General features: G+C 47.5%; 1 protein-coding gene across 1 annotated transcript in view; it reads right to left on the bottom strand.

Moving 5' to 3' along the window:
• Positions 1-16,750, bottom strand: part of cux2b (cut-like homeobox 2b) — a 74,190-nt gene that overhangs the window by 17,980 nt on the left and 39,460 nt on the right. The window contains exon 4 of the mRNA XM_071922196.2: positions 2,889-2,967. Coding sequence (XP_071778297.2) covers positions 2,889-2,967 — 79 coding nt within the window. The remainder of the gene's footprint in view (positions 1-2,888; positions 2,968-16,750) is intronic.

Below are 16,750 nucleotides of genomic sequence, written 5' to 3'. Positions count from 1 at the left end.
AAGAGCAAACACCTGGAGCGTCAGTCTCAGGGCTACGCCCCTGGCGACAGGGCCTCGCTGCTCTCACAGAGGCGGCAACAAACGCCGACGTTCAAACGCCCCTCACACACACACACATATACACACATAGACACACACATATGCACACATGCGCGCGCCAGGGGAGAGGCGGATGAGGAGCAGAATGAGACGGGGAGAAAGAGAGACAGAGACAGAGAGAGGAAGCGAGGTGCATCTCTGGGAAACCGGTGAATTCGGGCAGAAACTGCCACTGCTTTTCAACGCTCAGTGATCAGGAAGTGTTTATCTGCACTGATCAAAACCGTGCGGAGGTGAGATAAACATTGTTAGAGAAACACTGTTAACAGGTCTCTTTCAAGCCCCAGACTGGGTAGGAGGTACAGTGCACAGCATGGGGAAATGTCACAGGCAAATCAAAATATAGAACGCTAATGAAACACACCGGTGGATTGACATCTGGGCTTAGGGACCACATAAAAGGCATTAGGAGAGAAATTTCCCTTTTCAAGAAGTTATTTCTGTTCGCAATCTACAATTTGCCGTTGTTTTTTAGTTGCCATTGAACAGGAGCATTAACTTTGTTCACATCAGCTTTCAAAACCAAACCAAGTAAGATCATCATGTTGGAGTCTCATAAATGTAACGGATATGTTATTTGTATTCAACAGTGGGCGCGCCAAAGTGGATAACTGATATGTGACCAGATGTTAATGATAGCTGGATACAACAGGTCACATATTGAGCTGCTGCTTGTGCCCCTCCCCCTCCTTTCCTTGTTCTCCTCTTGCATTCATTAACTCTGCTGTTGGCCTATTCTGATTGGACCGACGGCCTTAGTGTCAGCACACAAACGCACGGACGCACACACACTAACACACGCGCACGCACGACGAGGGAGAGGCACTTTCAAATGAAATAATAGGAGGGAGAAATGTCCTGCAATGAATAGTAATAACTGCATTAAGATTAACGAGCACGGCGTGTAAAGAATAATTGCATCTGTCAAAAGATTAAAAATACATGAGCTGTAGCATTTGTTGGGGGAATGGTGGGAAAGCTCACTGTTGTGTTTGAGGGGCAGAGAGAAATGAAGTGGGGCCACAGCCAAATGACTGTCCTCCGGTGTACCTGGAGTCATCCATTCTAGCAAGGGGTGGGTGGGGGTAGGGGGGTGCGGGGGGGGGGGGGGGGGGGGGATGACCTTGGACACCACCAGCAAGATGTACAGTGACAAACAAGCACAGGATACCGTAGGCCCTGCTCACAGATGGCAGATTCTGCGAGGGCCCCAATGCAGAAATAAACCTGCTCTCATTGTTCTGGCTTGTGTTTGGCTGCAGCTAGAGAGGTAGAGGTGATATCTGGCAAAGCAGACACCTAACGGGGAACAGGCCTGGAGTGTTACACTGCTGCTCCATGGTGGGTTTTTAAAGAAAAGGATACATAATAATCAGCGCGACTAGCTCACAGATCAGTCGTTCTCTGAGCTTTGCTGAGAAGGAAACCATCCAACCCTCGCTTTGTGCGAGTCGTAGAGATACAGGGAAACAGACTCCCTTTGTAACGGGTGCTGGCACCAGCCGTGGTTACGGTAAGGTCAAATGGAGGTAAGAAGCTGGCTATGCTAATCCAAGGCCACCTGATGTAACCTGACACTGGACACTCTGTTATATAGAATGACATGACTGGACAGAAAGACTCTGTGTGTATAAGAGAGACAAAGAGAAACAACATTTGTTATCTTAAAAAAGCTAGTAATAAGGGTTTCTTTTGCATAAGGTTGATGTAAGGTGTCAATGGCCTGTCTTGTTCAAGTCTTTGTTCTTGCACAGAACCACCCTTAGTTGACTCTATTCTCCACATGAGAAGGGTTCATGACAAAATATAGCCCACAAGGCTTCAATTAAGCCCTTGAAATGAGACGGTATAGGTCAGGAAATCAAACTGAATACATCTTCAAAGAAAGGTATTTCTTATCAAGGAAATAACTCCATTCAAAGTGTGTGCGTGTGTGTGTGCCTGTGTACGTGTGTGTGTGTGTGTGTGTGGTGGCGCAATATCAAGCAGGGGACTTCAAGGAAAAATGGAGACCTTTAAAAGTCAGTTGCCGCCGTCGCTATTTCTCTGACACAGACTTTTATCTTGTATTCATTGAATCTGTAAACAGCATTCTCTACTCCTGCCACAAGTGTTCCTCTGATCTAGACTGAGATTGGGCTGCGTTTTGCTCCCGTCTCCCGCAACAAAGAGCAATACAGTACATGTGCCCTGGCACCAAATAAGAGCTGAATAAACACACAATGTGTCTTTCCTCCTCTCTAACTCACTCTCTTTCCCTCTCTCTCTTTTCCCCTACTGGCCTCATCAGGCCTACGTTCCACACCAAGCCCGGCTTCAGTTGGGATTTTAATTGGCCCTCCACAATCAACAGCAGAGCCCCACAAGGATGTGTTCGCTCCTCAGCCAGGCTACACTCAAGGACCAGCGCTGGGTTTTGAAGTGGCCTCACGCAGAGTTTTGGAAACCACTCTGAGAGCATAGACTTTGAAAAATAGATAAGAGCCACAGGGTATAGGGTCTTATGTGTCTCATATCCATGTGCTATTGCACCATATCTATCTATGGAAAGAAAATTACTTTTCCGTTTGTGTGTGTCAGTACGTACATACGTGTGTCTTGTGTGCGTGCGCTCGGAAGGCCGGTCCAGTGATATTGGTATAGGTATGATGTGAAATTGATCTGAAATTGAAAGAGTGATCTTTGAAGGGGGAAAGATAATTCTAGAAGTAATGTGCGCGCGCGGTGTTTACGATGCTGCTGTTGTTGTTTGCGAAGATGCACATCTCTAGTCTTGGTGGGAGACTCACCTGGGGCCTCGATAAGCTGCTTGTAGATTCCCAGGAACGCCGACTCGGCCTCCTTACTGCGCTTGTTCAGAGCAACCACCTGCAGGGGAGAAGACGCCATTAACGCAAACATCTACTGGTATAATCCTGGCACATGTCTAACTCACAATGCACAGCACATTTACATTTTAGGCATTTAGTTCTCTTATCTGGAGTGGAACAAGCTTAAAATCTTAGATCACCCACATTACGAGGAACCAATAGTAACAAGAGCAAAGAGCAAAGGAGGGCACCCTGACAATAAATGTAACAAACATTCCTGCATCCCTTGTAGATATACAGTATATCTATAATAGAGAAATCCTGTACAGTTCATAGTCTATGCATAGACTAAGCAACTCAAGGGCACTGCTTGTGCATAAGCAGGGACAACAGCAGAAGCGAGGCATACAGTAAGCCCATATCCGTCCTGTTTAACTGCCAAGCTGCTGCATGTTGCGAGGTGACATTTGGCCTGTTAAATGTAGGTGCCGGCGTGCGCTAGGAGACTCGCCAGTGACAGTGGCCTCCATCACCAGCAGCACTCGGCACCTGCTATCCCCGGCTCCACAGGCGATGCAAACCAATTAACGATTCATTAGGAGGGACAAAGAAAGGGAATTAGCCACCACCTGGCCCCATGGAGAGGGCACCTGCACTAGTGGATATGTGGGTTACCCTGCTCCCAGCTCCCGCTAAGGCCTCGGCCCTATTTGTAAGTCAGAGGACGCCAGTGGCCGCCTCTCGACGTCCTCTGCTCTGCGACGGTAAATCAGATCAGGCTCGTCCAAATGACCCCCCACTCCAAGAGCAGACGGAATTCAAATTATTGTCATCTATTGTCTATGTCATTTCTGTCACTGTTGATTACAGCCTCTGTCGGATCGGCTCAATGGACTCCGCAGAGAAGGGTCAAGTACACGGTACGGCTGAGCCGGGCTGGCTCTTTATCGCTACGGCTGCACTTCAAAAACATCATTTCGTGCAAGGGCCGAAAAAACACTTATGAGAATGGTGGTGGTGGTGGTGGGGGAGGGGGTGGGGGTGCTGTTTAGCGGGGTTATAAATAAGGTGTGTGGAAAACAGCGAGGGAACGGAGAGCCTTTGATTTACTGGAAATGGCTGGCGCATTCCCTGGGGAGGCATAACGACAGCATCATGTTTAAAGAAATATCATAAAGATCAAGCAAATCCCCCCCCCATCACTCCCACTTGGAGCAGCTCAGAGGAGTTCATGGAAAATGGAAAAGGCTGGAGCCCAATCAATACAGATGCAATAGTCTGCAGCTCTCAGCCAACTCCCTGCTACGTTATGCTGTTGTTTCACTCAGCTATAACCCTCCTTTAACCCCCCCACCCCCACCCTAAACCCCCCAGCCTAACCCCATCCCCCTCCCTCTCCTTCCAGGACATGACGTCGACATCGGCTTTGTTGGATCGCAAACAGCGTGAATCCTGCCCCTGTAAACACCTGAAGCCCTAATCGCCAAATAATGTTTACTGTGTCATATGTGGGTACGAGTGCCTCAAAATCTATGACAACTAGTGCTAGTGTTGGCTCGGCTAAGGTTTGGTTCATGCCCACTGCTGAGACGCGTGATGCTTTCTGTTTGTCTCATTTTCACCGGGAAGAGCAGCGGCTTTGTGAAGCTAAGCCCATTTTCGGTGTCACCACTAGGCAATAATGGACCTCCGCTCTTCGGTGTGACAGTGAGCGAAGCCCTGCTCCAGTAGCACTTTGTGACACCCAGACAAACTATTATCAACCTGAGCTTATGGCTGAACTACATGGCCACTACAGCGGGGTGGCTGAACCCGCCGCTAGTCATCAACTTTTCACTGACAGTCTGCTGGCTGGCCCCGGCTTCCTCTGAAGCATATACATCAAATGAGGCTCTCGACTGCATATGTAAAAAGCCTGGGATCCTGTGAAGGCAACAGGCTCCATCTTCCAGAGACGCGCGGGGTCTCCCGGCCCTCCATCATCCTTTAACGAGAGAACACGGAGATTACCTCCACAATCACACCATTAACCTGCCTACAGACGCTAGCAGAGACATCAATCACACGCCTGCCTGATACCTTCTCACGTTAGTGCCTGCTATGCGTATAGACACCCCCCCCCCCCCCCCTTCCCCCCAGCCCCCTATCCCCACCCACCCCAACCCCCCCGCCATCATCAAAGCACTCGGAGGTGTCGTGCATAATGTGAGGCTGATCAGGGAGTCATCTTCATCTCCATGCTAATCCACCTCCAGCCAAGCGCATGGGATTTCAGAGCCAAAGACTCACGCTAGCAGGTAGGGCTGTAGCACGGAGAGGTACGGCTCTCAGCGAGGGCTACGCCTCGCGAGTCTATTCTCTGTTTTTTGGCTGCAGCGCGGTGAAGGTATGGCTCTGGCGTGGGCTGCGCGGCTCGCAGCCCGTTCTTTGTTTTCACCCGTTTGGTGATAAAGGATATGGCTACCGAGGGGATGGGTCTGGCCGCAGGTTGATTTTACAAGCAGGAGTAAAGCCTAGGGCAGAGTGGCGAGAGAGAGAGAGAGAGACGAAGGAAACCTGTTAGCGGTCCTCCATAACTCTTCACGCAGGAACAGAGTGGGCAGAGCACAGCCTCTGGGACAAGGCTGCTGGGAAATACTTACTGATAAGCCTTTGAGAATACTTGCAGCACCCGCTAGTCTCTGTGTATCTGAGTGTGTGTGCGTGTGTTTGCGTACGTGTGAGACAGCGAGCAAGCGAGCATGTGTTGAAGAGAGCAAAATAAATGAAGAGGAGGGGAAGGACAATTCTCAAATGAAGTGGGAGAGGAGGAAATAGAGTGAAGGGCTACTGAGCTACAGATAGAAAGAGAGAGAGAGAGACAACGGGAAAGAGAGGTTCCCATAAAGAGTGCAATTAGCAATTATGCAGTCATCAATTACAATTATCACAACTGGTGATTATGCAATTATCACTCTAAATCATCGTTTTTCCCCCTCAGCCTTACCAGTTTGCCACCTCCTGTGATTTGGGCGTTTGAGGATGGGTTGTGTGATGATGCAGGTGATTAGAGTGTGTGATGATGGTGGGGGTGTTGGGTGGGTGTCAAAACTGAGCTCGCACTGCGCACGCGTGTGTGTGCGCACGCGTGTGTGTGCTTGGACGCATGTTTCTGCATGTGCGTCTGTGCTTGTGTGTGCCTTGGATGTGTGATATCATGTGTGCATGTGTGCTTATGTCTGGTTGTGCACGTGTGTTCGTGCATGTGTTATTTATATATAGAGTGTGCGTGGATGCATTGCGGTGTATTTCCATCTCAAGGAGAATGTAGTTGCTGCTATTGGTGGTTTGGGGACAGCGAATGTATGGGTCCACAGTCCCAGAGGCCTCTAAATTACCTGTCATCTTCCCCATGATGCAAAGGTCAGTGCACAATCATAGGAGTCCATCCTACTGTGCTGCTCACTGAGCGCCAGTCCAGCCCACAGGCTGACAGGATGTCACAACAACCCCGGTCCCGCTCCATGCTTATTAGAACAAAACAGTAGGAAGCCCACCACCACAACACTGCTTGTCACAACGCCCTCCAGAAGGATCGTCCGAGGGTCTTAAGTGTTGAGAAAATATGGCAAAATATGGTGAGTGCTCTACAGTAATGCCTGGCTAAACTGCCAATCTAGAGCTGGGCAGTGCTAAATGTCTTAAGGTACATCAACAATGAGGCACACAGGTATGGATTTTTGTCATACCCTCATCTATGATATGTTATTGTAATTTTATGACACTAGAACTGATACTAGAAAGGCCAAGCCGAGTTAACTGCCGAGTGTTCTGAATTCTAGAATTGAAACATCTCAGCTTTCAAAATGTCCCTCTTATGTACTTTCTGTAAAAACTAAAGTTTTGATTTTCAAAATCACACAATGCTTATTAATACATTTACCGCCTTCAATTGACAGCTCATTGGCATTCTCTTAGACCCCCAAATCCACTGGACCTCCTAGAGTTAAAACCTCTGCCTGATAGTTTCTTTATCTGCAAATTTAGTCTGGTGATATCTCAGACACCACCGGTCTGATTTTGACAAAACTTGGACGGATCATGCATCTTCGCACTGTGTTCCAGCATTAAAAAATTGCACTTGTGGGCCTGATGGGGATGATATATTTAAAGGTAAATTTTTTTTAATTCAAACAAGACATCTCAGGTACCACTGGTCCAATTTTGACTTGGAGTCGGATGAGGACGCTATAATTAAAGCTGCTGCCAGTAGAATTTGAAACTTGATGACTTTGGCGACCCCTTGAGTCCTTTAATGGTAGTGTTTTACATCATCTGTCTGCGAGAGACTCGACACTCATTCCCTCCCTTCTGCAGAGAGAAGACAAATATGTATAGAAAAGAGGTGATGTGAAATTGTTATAATGTAAACTGAATAATGTAACTGGAATCAATGTGTGTAAGAAGGCGAGTTATTTTTCCTATGGCAAAAGACCTGTTCACCAGAAGCCAAATTCAGGTCAGTCACTATCAGTCAAACGACGTTTCCTCACCTCATGTTGAGCTCCCTCGTCTGGTATGAGGTGGGCTTAGTGCGAATATTTTAGCAGCAGTTGTTTGTGTATCAGGTTTGGAATTTATTACGTTTGGGCAATGCTTACGAAACATTTTGGCTAACAGGCTACTATGATACTGAAAGACAGCTAACCCAGGTAGCAACATAGTAGACTGGATCTCTTCTTCTTGACAATACATTGGGTTAATGATGTGTTTATCCTGAATATTCCAGAAACCTGTTTTAACTCATTGGTTGCTATCCAGGAATCATGTACTTTCCATTCCCTCTAATCTGTATTGTTAAAAAAGCAAATAACACCAAATATCGTTTTTCCCTCAGGAGCAAGAAAAATATCAGAATGATATTTTAGCCGTACCACCCAGCCCTTCCGCAACTGTCACCACCGGCGTTTGTTTTGCCTTGAGTGTGGGTTCAGAGGAGAGGCGAGAGGAGAGAGATGATGAGTCGGTGTGGAGTGACTGATGAGTGGGCGGAGGAGAGGGACAGAGGTAAACACTGCCGCTATACAGTCTGGACGATGAGGGACCCGTGTACACCCACACACACACACACACACACACACACACACACACACTTGAACTTGGAAGCGTGCATGCAAACACACGCATAAATTCCCACTCACACAGACACACACGAGGAGACTGCATTGGAGGGCAGATTTATTCGTGGTGACACCCATCTCGGAGCGGTGGTAGCAGCATGGCTGTGGCCGCGGCCGTCTCTGGATGCCCGGTGAGATGAGCAGTCAGAGCGCTGACACACATCTCGTCGCCACGTCAATTCCAATCAGCAGCGCCTGTCACTCAACGCGCCACGCTCACAGCGGACCGACGCCCCCCCCCCTGCTGCCGTCTCTCTCAGTCAAACAAATGACCAAAGCTGACCACACCAATATTCCTCTGTACCTCTGTACCAGATCCTGATGTGAACGCGTGCCGCAGCGATGTGGCGACGAATTCGCAGACTGGCAAAACAACTTGATTCACGTGCTGAATGGAATTAGAGTAGAATAGAGTAGAACCTTTGGCGGTCACACAGCAGCAGATGGATAAAAACAGATAAAAAATTTAATAAGGGAATCAAGGCAATCGATAGGCATAGCTAGACTTTTGTTGAATACTATTCCACCTACGTTTGGTCACTGCAATTATTACAGAAAAATCATAGTTTTTGTGGCTTAAATCCACAGAAGACAATTGATTTTCATATTATGTTATTTACAGCTATTATAGCATTAAACACAACAAAAAAAGGGGACGTCAGGAAGTATTACATAAGGCGTCGGACTTGAATATGAGGCGAGACACAGCGAGCGAGCCCTCGGGCTGAAGCTCCGGTGCAAAGTGTAGGTAATGACCCAGGCTGAGAAGTGAGCAGATCTCCACAGATCAAGGTGGAGTCGAGGTAATCCTGATGGACGTGGCACACTGAGCAGCGTGCGAGACAGAACACGGCACGACATTAAACCCAGATCAAAGGGCCTGCTGTCTCTGCCATGCTGCAGGTGCCTTCTGGGTCCCCCTCGCCGCCATCGCACCCCCGACAGGCAGCGGATCTGCCGAGCTGCCCCGCCCTCGCGACAAAAAAAAAAAAAAAAAAAACACTAGGAAAAAAAAAAAAAACAGCCTCGGCGTTAACACCTCAAAGTCACCGCAAAGTCGAGTCAGGAGCCGGGGAGAGACAAACGGAGGGAGGAAAACAAATCTTTTCTGAACGTCTTTGTAGTTCAAAAGACAGGAGTTGTCATTTTCTTTGAGCTAGCGCTTTCAAATGTTTGATGCAGCGGATGACCTAAACCTTGAGGAACGTGCGTCTGCTGAGAACAAGCACGTATCTATCATAGCGTGATGGGAGGGAGCAGGGGGTGTGCTGAGGCCAAGATGAAGGCACGGATGATGTATTGAAAGGGAGGGTTGTGAGAAGTAGGAACAAGTGCACCTGGGCTGGATGTCGGTGCTGGGAGGACTTGTTAAGAGGAGAGCGGCGAGGAGAGGTGTAGGTAAGGGCTAATTATAAAAATAAAGTGCCCCCATTATCCCGGCGCTGCACTGCCCTAGTGAACAAAGCTACAACAGATGGGGTGTCATGGGTAACTGTGCCAATGTGAGCCAAAGCCCTGGAGTGGATGGACCCTGGCAGGCCGCTGGTGGAGCAGCGCTGGCAAGGGGGAGGCACAGCTGCATATCTCGCCCTCAGACACATGTTGACAGTGTTTCTCTAGCCCTGCCTACACTAGTCAAGGTGAGACAGCATGACACAGAGAGAGGGAGGGAGGGAGGGAGGGAGGGAGGGAGAGAGAGAGAGAGAGAGAGAGAGAGAGAGAGAGAGAGAGAGAGAGAGAGAGAGAGAGAGAGAGAGAGAGAGAGAGAGAGAGAGAGAGAGAGAGAGAGAGAGAGAGAGAGAGAGAGAGAGAGAGAGAGAGAGAGAGAGAGAGAGAGAGAGAGCGTTCCACTATGATGGATAGCGCTCTCCATCCACCTCTCCTCTCTCTCCCTCTTAGAAGGCTGGTGACTTTCCAGTGAGGCAATTATCATTGCGGAATGCATAATAGCCTAATTAATTACAGGTGTCAGCGCTGCCTTTGTTTCAGCATGGAGGAACATCATGCCAAAGCCGCATCCACTAAAAAGAGCAGTGCTGATGAACGAGCCTTGAACCGCGGCTGGAGGAGCGCAGCTGACGGAGACGGCGAACGCCGCGAAGACGACTTGAAGTCTGCCAAACAGTCCTCGTCTGCAGCTAACGGAAGATGGATTGGAAACACATGGTGCAGAAATTAGGTCTATTATTTCCTTGATAAATCTGCCGCTGTCAATCGCAGTGCTCGGAGGAAGATCTCAGGTAGGCCTATATAAGACGGCGCTGGGGTAATTTTGTTCCAAGTACCGGAGACCAGGGCGGCGTTGGTGGCAGCACTATCAACAATGAAACAGCCCCTTTCCCGGCGTTCCCGACCAACATGGCATATCATTTGTCCTGTCAGATTTGCCTGTTTCATTCATTGTACCGAGAATGCCGGAAAGCAGACAATTGCTGTGGAGAGAGAGAGAGAGAGAGAGAAAAAACCCCTAACAGGACCTGCAGAGGAGAGAAGTGAATGATGGGGCGACTAGGGAGGAGAGACAGCACAGAGACTCCTCTCATTCTCCTGCTCAGCTAAACACAAGCATACATTTGTGCAGAACTTAATAAAACGGCACCTTGCGCGCGCGTGTGTGTGTGTGTGTTCGCATGTGTGCATGCATGCGTGTGTGTCTTTCCACGGGGGGTCGTGGTGGTAGGCTGATAATCCCTCCACGCCCCCAGGCAGTGGGGGCTCATTGTAGAGTACATTGAGTCTAATAGGAGCGGGCGCTGCAGTTGTATGCAGCTCTCCCTGCTCCCACTGTGAGGAGAGTTTTACATAATTAATGACTGTTGATGTTTCCCAGGTAGTCGCCCGGCAAATTCACTCCAGACTCGGCTGCCACCGTCGTCGGTTCCACAGAGAATGAGCGACACCGGAACAGACAGCTTACATTACAGGCATAAACAAGGCAATTTTGTACAGTGTCTTCAGACATTACTGCGAGGGGGGTTCAGGGCCAATGATTCGACTTGCTTCAGAGAAACACTCAGAAAGAGCTTTTCTGTGTCTCGGAGCCTACAGAGAATTTGTGCTTGATGCGAGTAAAACTGCTTCCTTTAGTGCTTTTATAATTCTGTATGCTGTTAGAGGCGCGCAGACAGAAGCGCAGCGCCTTTTCAAGATAACGTTGATGGCTCCAGATGGATGATCACTCATGTCTGAATGAATCAGTCTAATCTGAATGTCGATCTTAATACATGTGAGTCTGGTGGTCCGGTGTGTACGTTCCGGGCCGCTGACAGTCTGGCGAGGCCTTGGGCCACGCTCATACAGCTGGGAGGCAGTCCACATTTATACTGGAGCATGTTAAATTAAACATTTAAACACGACACCAAGGGAGGGCTATTTTTTACTGCTCTCGGCCCACTACTCATTATTAATTTGTAATAACCTTTAAGGCTTTTTGATGTCATACATATTTTACAGAGAGATATCACTCCCTTTCACAGCCAGACTGGAGTGGGCCTGTCGATGACAGATCGCCAGAGTGCCACTGAAATGTGCCGTCACCTACTATAATTAGGACCAGGTGAGGGTTAAGAGTAATCTTTGTACTCTGTGTGTGTGTGTGTGTGTGTGTGTGTGTGTGTGTGTGTGTGTGTGTGTATGTGTATTTGTCAATGTACCAGCACACGCACTAGTGCATCAGTGTGATGTGTTAACACCCAAAAGTTAAACAGTGTCGTGGCTTTTAGGGGAGAGCCAAGATTTCCCCAAAATTATCCTGCACAAAAAAGTGTCAGATTAGTACATAAAGTCTTCCAGGCAGTGACCTGATGAACATTTAGAGGCTTTTAGGTATTTATGAGCGCCCGGTGTGAGGCAGTCCATTTCAGCCGCATAAATCAGCTGACTGGTTGAACACTGGGGGAAGGGGGCACATTAACCCCCCCCCCCCCCCTCTCTCCTTCATATCCCTGTGTTAGAGGGCTGGCCAAGGCCCATCTTGCTCCCTCTCTGCTGGGAGCCCCTCCATGCCCGCTGGATGCCAGCCTAAAGCCCATGTATGCCGGTGCCAACACACCACTAAAAGCTGTAAAACAAATGAGCTCTGTTTGGTTAATGTACACTGATTGACCTCTGCTGCCAGAAATTTGATGTCATGATTGTAATGACCAGCTTTCCCGCCTGATCACTCATATACAACGCGACAGGCGCGAGGTGGCATTTCAATTTGAATGAATGAGGGCTAATCAAATGAGATGCCTACAGCAGCTAGCACTGGTGCTGAGTTCACGTTTCCAGATCCATATCCTATCAATCATCAATCAAATCATGTCAGTCAAAATTGATTGATTAATACTTTTCAAAAGAAATGCCAGGAATGCTATTGAAAATAAATGCTTTCGCCTCAGAATATTATTCTTTTTTGTTACGTCCACTGCGAAGCAAACAATTCAGTAGCGTTGAATCAATCCTGAGCAGCCTCAGAAACAACTCTTCAGCAAGCTTTATATATAGGACCTGACTTTAGTGAGTATCTATTGGATGCTGAGCGTTACATAACCCTCCATATGCTCAGAGTGTAGGACAATTCCGTACGGGTTATAAATAAAGAAACCTGACGCACGGCTGCAGCCACTGTGATTTGGGCAGGTTCTCACATGGGATGTCATAGTTCTGCAGTGCTAGCCCCACTGCTATTTCAGGCTCTGCCTCATTAGAACATCCGCCGTGAGTGAAAAAAAAAAAAAACAGACTTTACAAAAGACATTTCATTAGGGAAGAGAGAGCATGAAGAGTACATTCACCCTCCCAGCCGCAGTGTGTTCTGGGCTAAAACTTGAAGCATTTGCTACATTAGGGATAGATTCATTGTGAAGGTGCGCGCGCACACACACACACACACACACACAGTTAAGTGTGGTATCCATGGCCAGGCATGCTAGACTGCGTCTGCTGAGATCTGTGTCACACGGTCCCAAAAGGCGGCGGTCTGCAGGCCTCGTTGACAGGGGCACAAACACGCAACCTGCCACAATGACTGCAATTACCCCAGGCCCACCACCTTCAACAGAATAGAGTGCGCTCGTGTGTGTGTGTGTGTGTGTGTGAGAGAGAGAGAAAGAGAGAGAGAGAGAGAGAGAAGAAGTGTGTGTGAGAGAGAGAGAGAGAGAGAGAGGGACAGCAAGAGAGGGACTGTAAGATTGTGAGTGTTTGCATGAGAGAGAGCGAGAGAGAGAGAGAGAGAGAGAGAGAGAGGGAGGGGTAGAAAAAAATATACATATCGCGTGACTGCCTGTACAGTACCTGGCTGTGTGTGGTTTGTGTGTGTGTGTGTGTGTGTGTGTGTGTGTGTGTGTGAGCGTGGTGCTGTGCGCCTGTGGAGGCCCTCTCACACCACAGCGGCTGGCTAATTTAGTTAGGGAATAGCTGGCTGTCCTTCAGGTGAATGGACAGAGATTGGTCTCAATATGAGATGTAATAAAACAAGCCCATCACTGGATCTCAACGCACCTTCGGCTGTCCTTCACATGTCTCCTCGGAAGAAGACACACATCCGCAAACACACACGAGTGTGTGTGTGCTGAGAGACACACACACAGCCCAATGCAATCACAAGGAGGCCTACAAGGTTTGATGTCTTGAAGGTAACCGTGAAATGTACAAGGATTACTTTTCAGTTATTTTAGATGACTTTGCCTACAAAATATGTATTCCATTTTTTATGTATTTATTTGTTTATTTATTACCATTATGTCTAAATTAAGTTAGCATACAACCATGATTTATAAAATCTTTTGTTTTGATGTACAAAACAATGCTAGTTTCACAACAAACATGTCTTTTTAACTTCAAGCATACACTGAATATGTATAAAATATTAGGGACATCTTCATGATATTGAGTTGCAGCACTTTTTGCACAATCCACATCTCAACTGTCTCAAAGCTTCATAATCCTTCTCTAAGTCATCTGCCTCTTTATTATCTACATCTCCTCCGTTGTGATTGGTAGAGATTTAATAAGGGAATTCAATAAGGGATAATGGCCTTTACCTGGATTCACCTCATCAGTGTGTCAAGAGTAAGTGTCCAAAATATTTTGGGGTTTTTTTAAGAAAAAAATGAACCTATCTACTTTTTCAAAAGTACAGCATCTCTACACTGATTAGTGACATACCAGATTCCAGTTATCAATGTATTTGTTAATGATCATTATAATCCTATCACAGTAACCCAGTGCTCCAAAACCCTACATAAGCTAATTTCACCCGGGGAGTTGCGACTTCATGCGTCTCCACGTCTCTTCCTGACTGAATGGCAGCGCCTATCTGTGAGGAGCGAAGCGTGGCCGAGCTCCTCGATTCCACCGGCGGTCCCATTTGGCCGCAGCTGACTCCTCTGCCTTTCTGCCAGCTGCTAGCATCCAGGACCTGGCGTCCGGCAGCTTTTCCCTTTGGCTGTCCCCTCGGCCCTCCACTCCAGGCTGGGCCCTTCACTCCACGAGAGCTGGAGCTCTCCCGCTAATCCGCCGAGACCCAATTACAGGGACTGCAGAGGAATCACGAGGAGATGCAAAGTTGCCTCGCTTTAATTGAGGATGTGTTTAACACTCTCCTCAGGCCACCGCGGCCACTTTACGTCTCTGATGAAACAGAGCGGAGCCCTGCAGTGGGACTTTAAAACATATATCTGTTTGTGACAAAGGCAAAGAACACTCTGATCTATGGGCTTAGATATTTAAGGGCGGCGGGTGTGATTTAGGACGTCGCACTTGCAATGGAAAATCAGAATAAAACAAGCAGATCTCTAAAGAGGACAAAAACACATTTGATTTGTAGAGGAAGGAGCTGTGCTTTAATGTGGGGAGTACATCAGAAGAGTTGTTCTCCTTCCTGGTAAGAGTGTTACTCCTCTCGCAGCTGCTTGTTTTAATAGAGCCACATGTTAATTAGTATTGTAGTTAATCCCATATTAAAGAGACCCAAACTGTCAGGTCACATTATAAACAATCGGTCCTAATGTTCGTGCATGTGACATTTGGAGCTGCTATCTCTTCTAGCAAAATGTTCCCTAGGTACTAATTGGCCTACTTTACGCTGTCTTTCTTTGAATTGCCAGTTTCTTTATCATTTAGGATATTAGCCTTGACAAGCATCATCCTATATAGGCCCACTAAAACTGTGGAGAAGCTGCATCATTTTTTTTTGCAGAGGGACAGCAAAAATGAAAAGAAATTATTTAACCCTCGCCTGTAAGATTGCGAGATCTACCTTCATGGGATATTAAATACAATTTGAATGAAGAATAAAAGTTCAAACACTTAGCCAGCAGCAAAGTAAGTGTAACTTTTCTCTGCTTGCATTATTTAAGATAGGCTCCATCATTTTATCAATCTATCGATCTCTCACCAGAAAGATGAAAATGGAAAAATAATGAGGCCGATGAATGCTGTGTAAAGAACATCAATGTGCAAAATTTAATTATCTGTGCTGGAAAGAGAGGGAAAATGTGTCGGCTGTTTTCTAAAACAAAAAGAAAGTGAAAAAAGGAGCAGTTAATATTTTTCCTTCTCTGCATATTTTAATTACCAGATCAATCATAACTACGTACTGCGGTGCAGAGAAGAGAAAAGAAAATTGCAAGTCTAAATGAAAAACAATAGATTTGCTTTAAAGTCTTCGCTCTTTTGAAGTCTAAATTAAAATTTCAGGTACCTTTACAAGAGCCTTCTTCAGAAAGTTATGATATTTAATTAGCGTGTTTAGATTCTGCTGAAATTAAACTTCACAGCCCAGCATCATGTGAAATGAAGACTGGTATTCCCAGGCTGCGGTGGAGGGGGAACACCACAGATGAACAGAGGGAATTAAATCACTCCAGCACAACACAGGAGGGCTGTGTATCCTCTGACAGAAGCTCATGTTCTGTGACTTGTGCTGCCACTGGCTTGATCTCGGGCCGGGCCTCGGTGTTCGATGGAGCAGAGAAACGACTCTCTGACTGTGTCCGCGCGCCTCTGATTCTGCGCCTGAAATCAGAGAATCGTGCCGTAGAATTGGCGGAGCAGCTCTCCCGTTCCGCCTTTTCCTCCTCACATGAGTTTTTCCTGGTTGTACGAGCGCTGATGTTTATTTCTCCTGGCATGTCCTCGCCGGCGCCGAGCCACCGATTTCACACATTTTTATTGGCTAATTTGACTGTGCTCTTGCCAGCAGCTGAGAGTGAGCCAGGAGTCAGAGAATCTCAGGAACGGTGCTACTGCTGCTGCTGCTGCTGCTGCTGCTGCTCTCTGACTAGACTGCCTGGAGGGAGGAGTGGAGGGGAGGGAGGCTCTCACCTGTCTCATAACAAGTAGTTGACCATGTTAGACTGGGGTGAGCTAGGTCTTAGAAACTGCCTCTTAGATTAGTTACTGTGTGCTGGTGAGTGCCTGTTTGGTGAGGGGTCAGGAGGGGAATGTGATTGCCTGTCTCTTAAGGTGACAAGGGTTTAGAGCGGCGGATGCATAGCTAGTCGGACGCCCAATAGGAACTATGCAGGCAGCACTATGCGTGCGTCCATCCTCAAACATGGCTAACATTTGCACAGCAGCGGCAGTCAGGCGTGACGTCTCCGGGCTCTGAGGTTTGTGCTGTCAGGACGGTAGAAATTAAACCTGGCACTGCAGAGCAGAATGTGCTGAAACTCATCAATTCCACATGGCTAGAGA

The sequence above is a fragment of the Centroberyx gerrardi genome, chromosome 8 (assembly GCF_048128805.1).
Source record: "Centroberyx gerrardi isolate f3 chromosome 8, fCenGer3.hap1.cur.20231027, whole genome shotgun sequence".
Taxonomy (NCBI): Eukaryota; Metazoa; Chordata; class Actinopteri; order Beryciformes; family Berycidae; genus Centroberyx; species Centroberyx gerrardi.
Note: the sequence above shows the minus strand (reverse complement) of the source record. Positions and strands in the feature narration are given on the sequence as shown.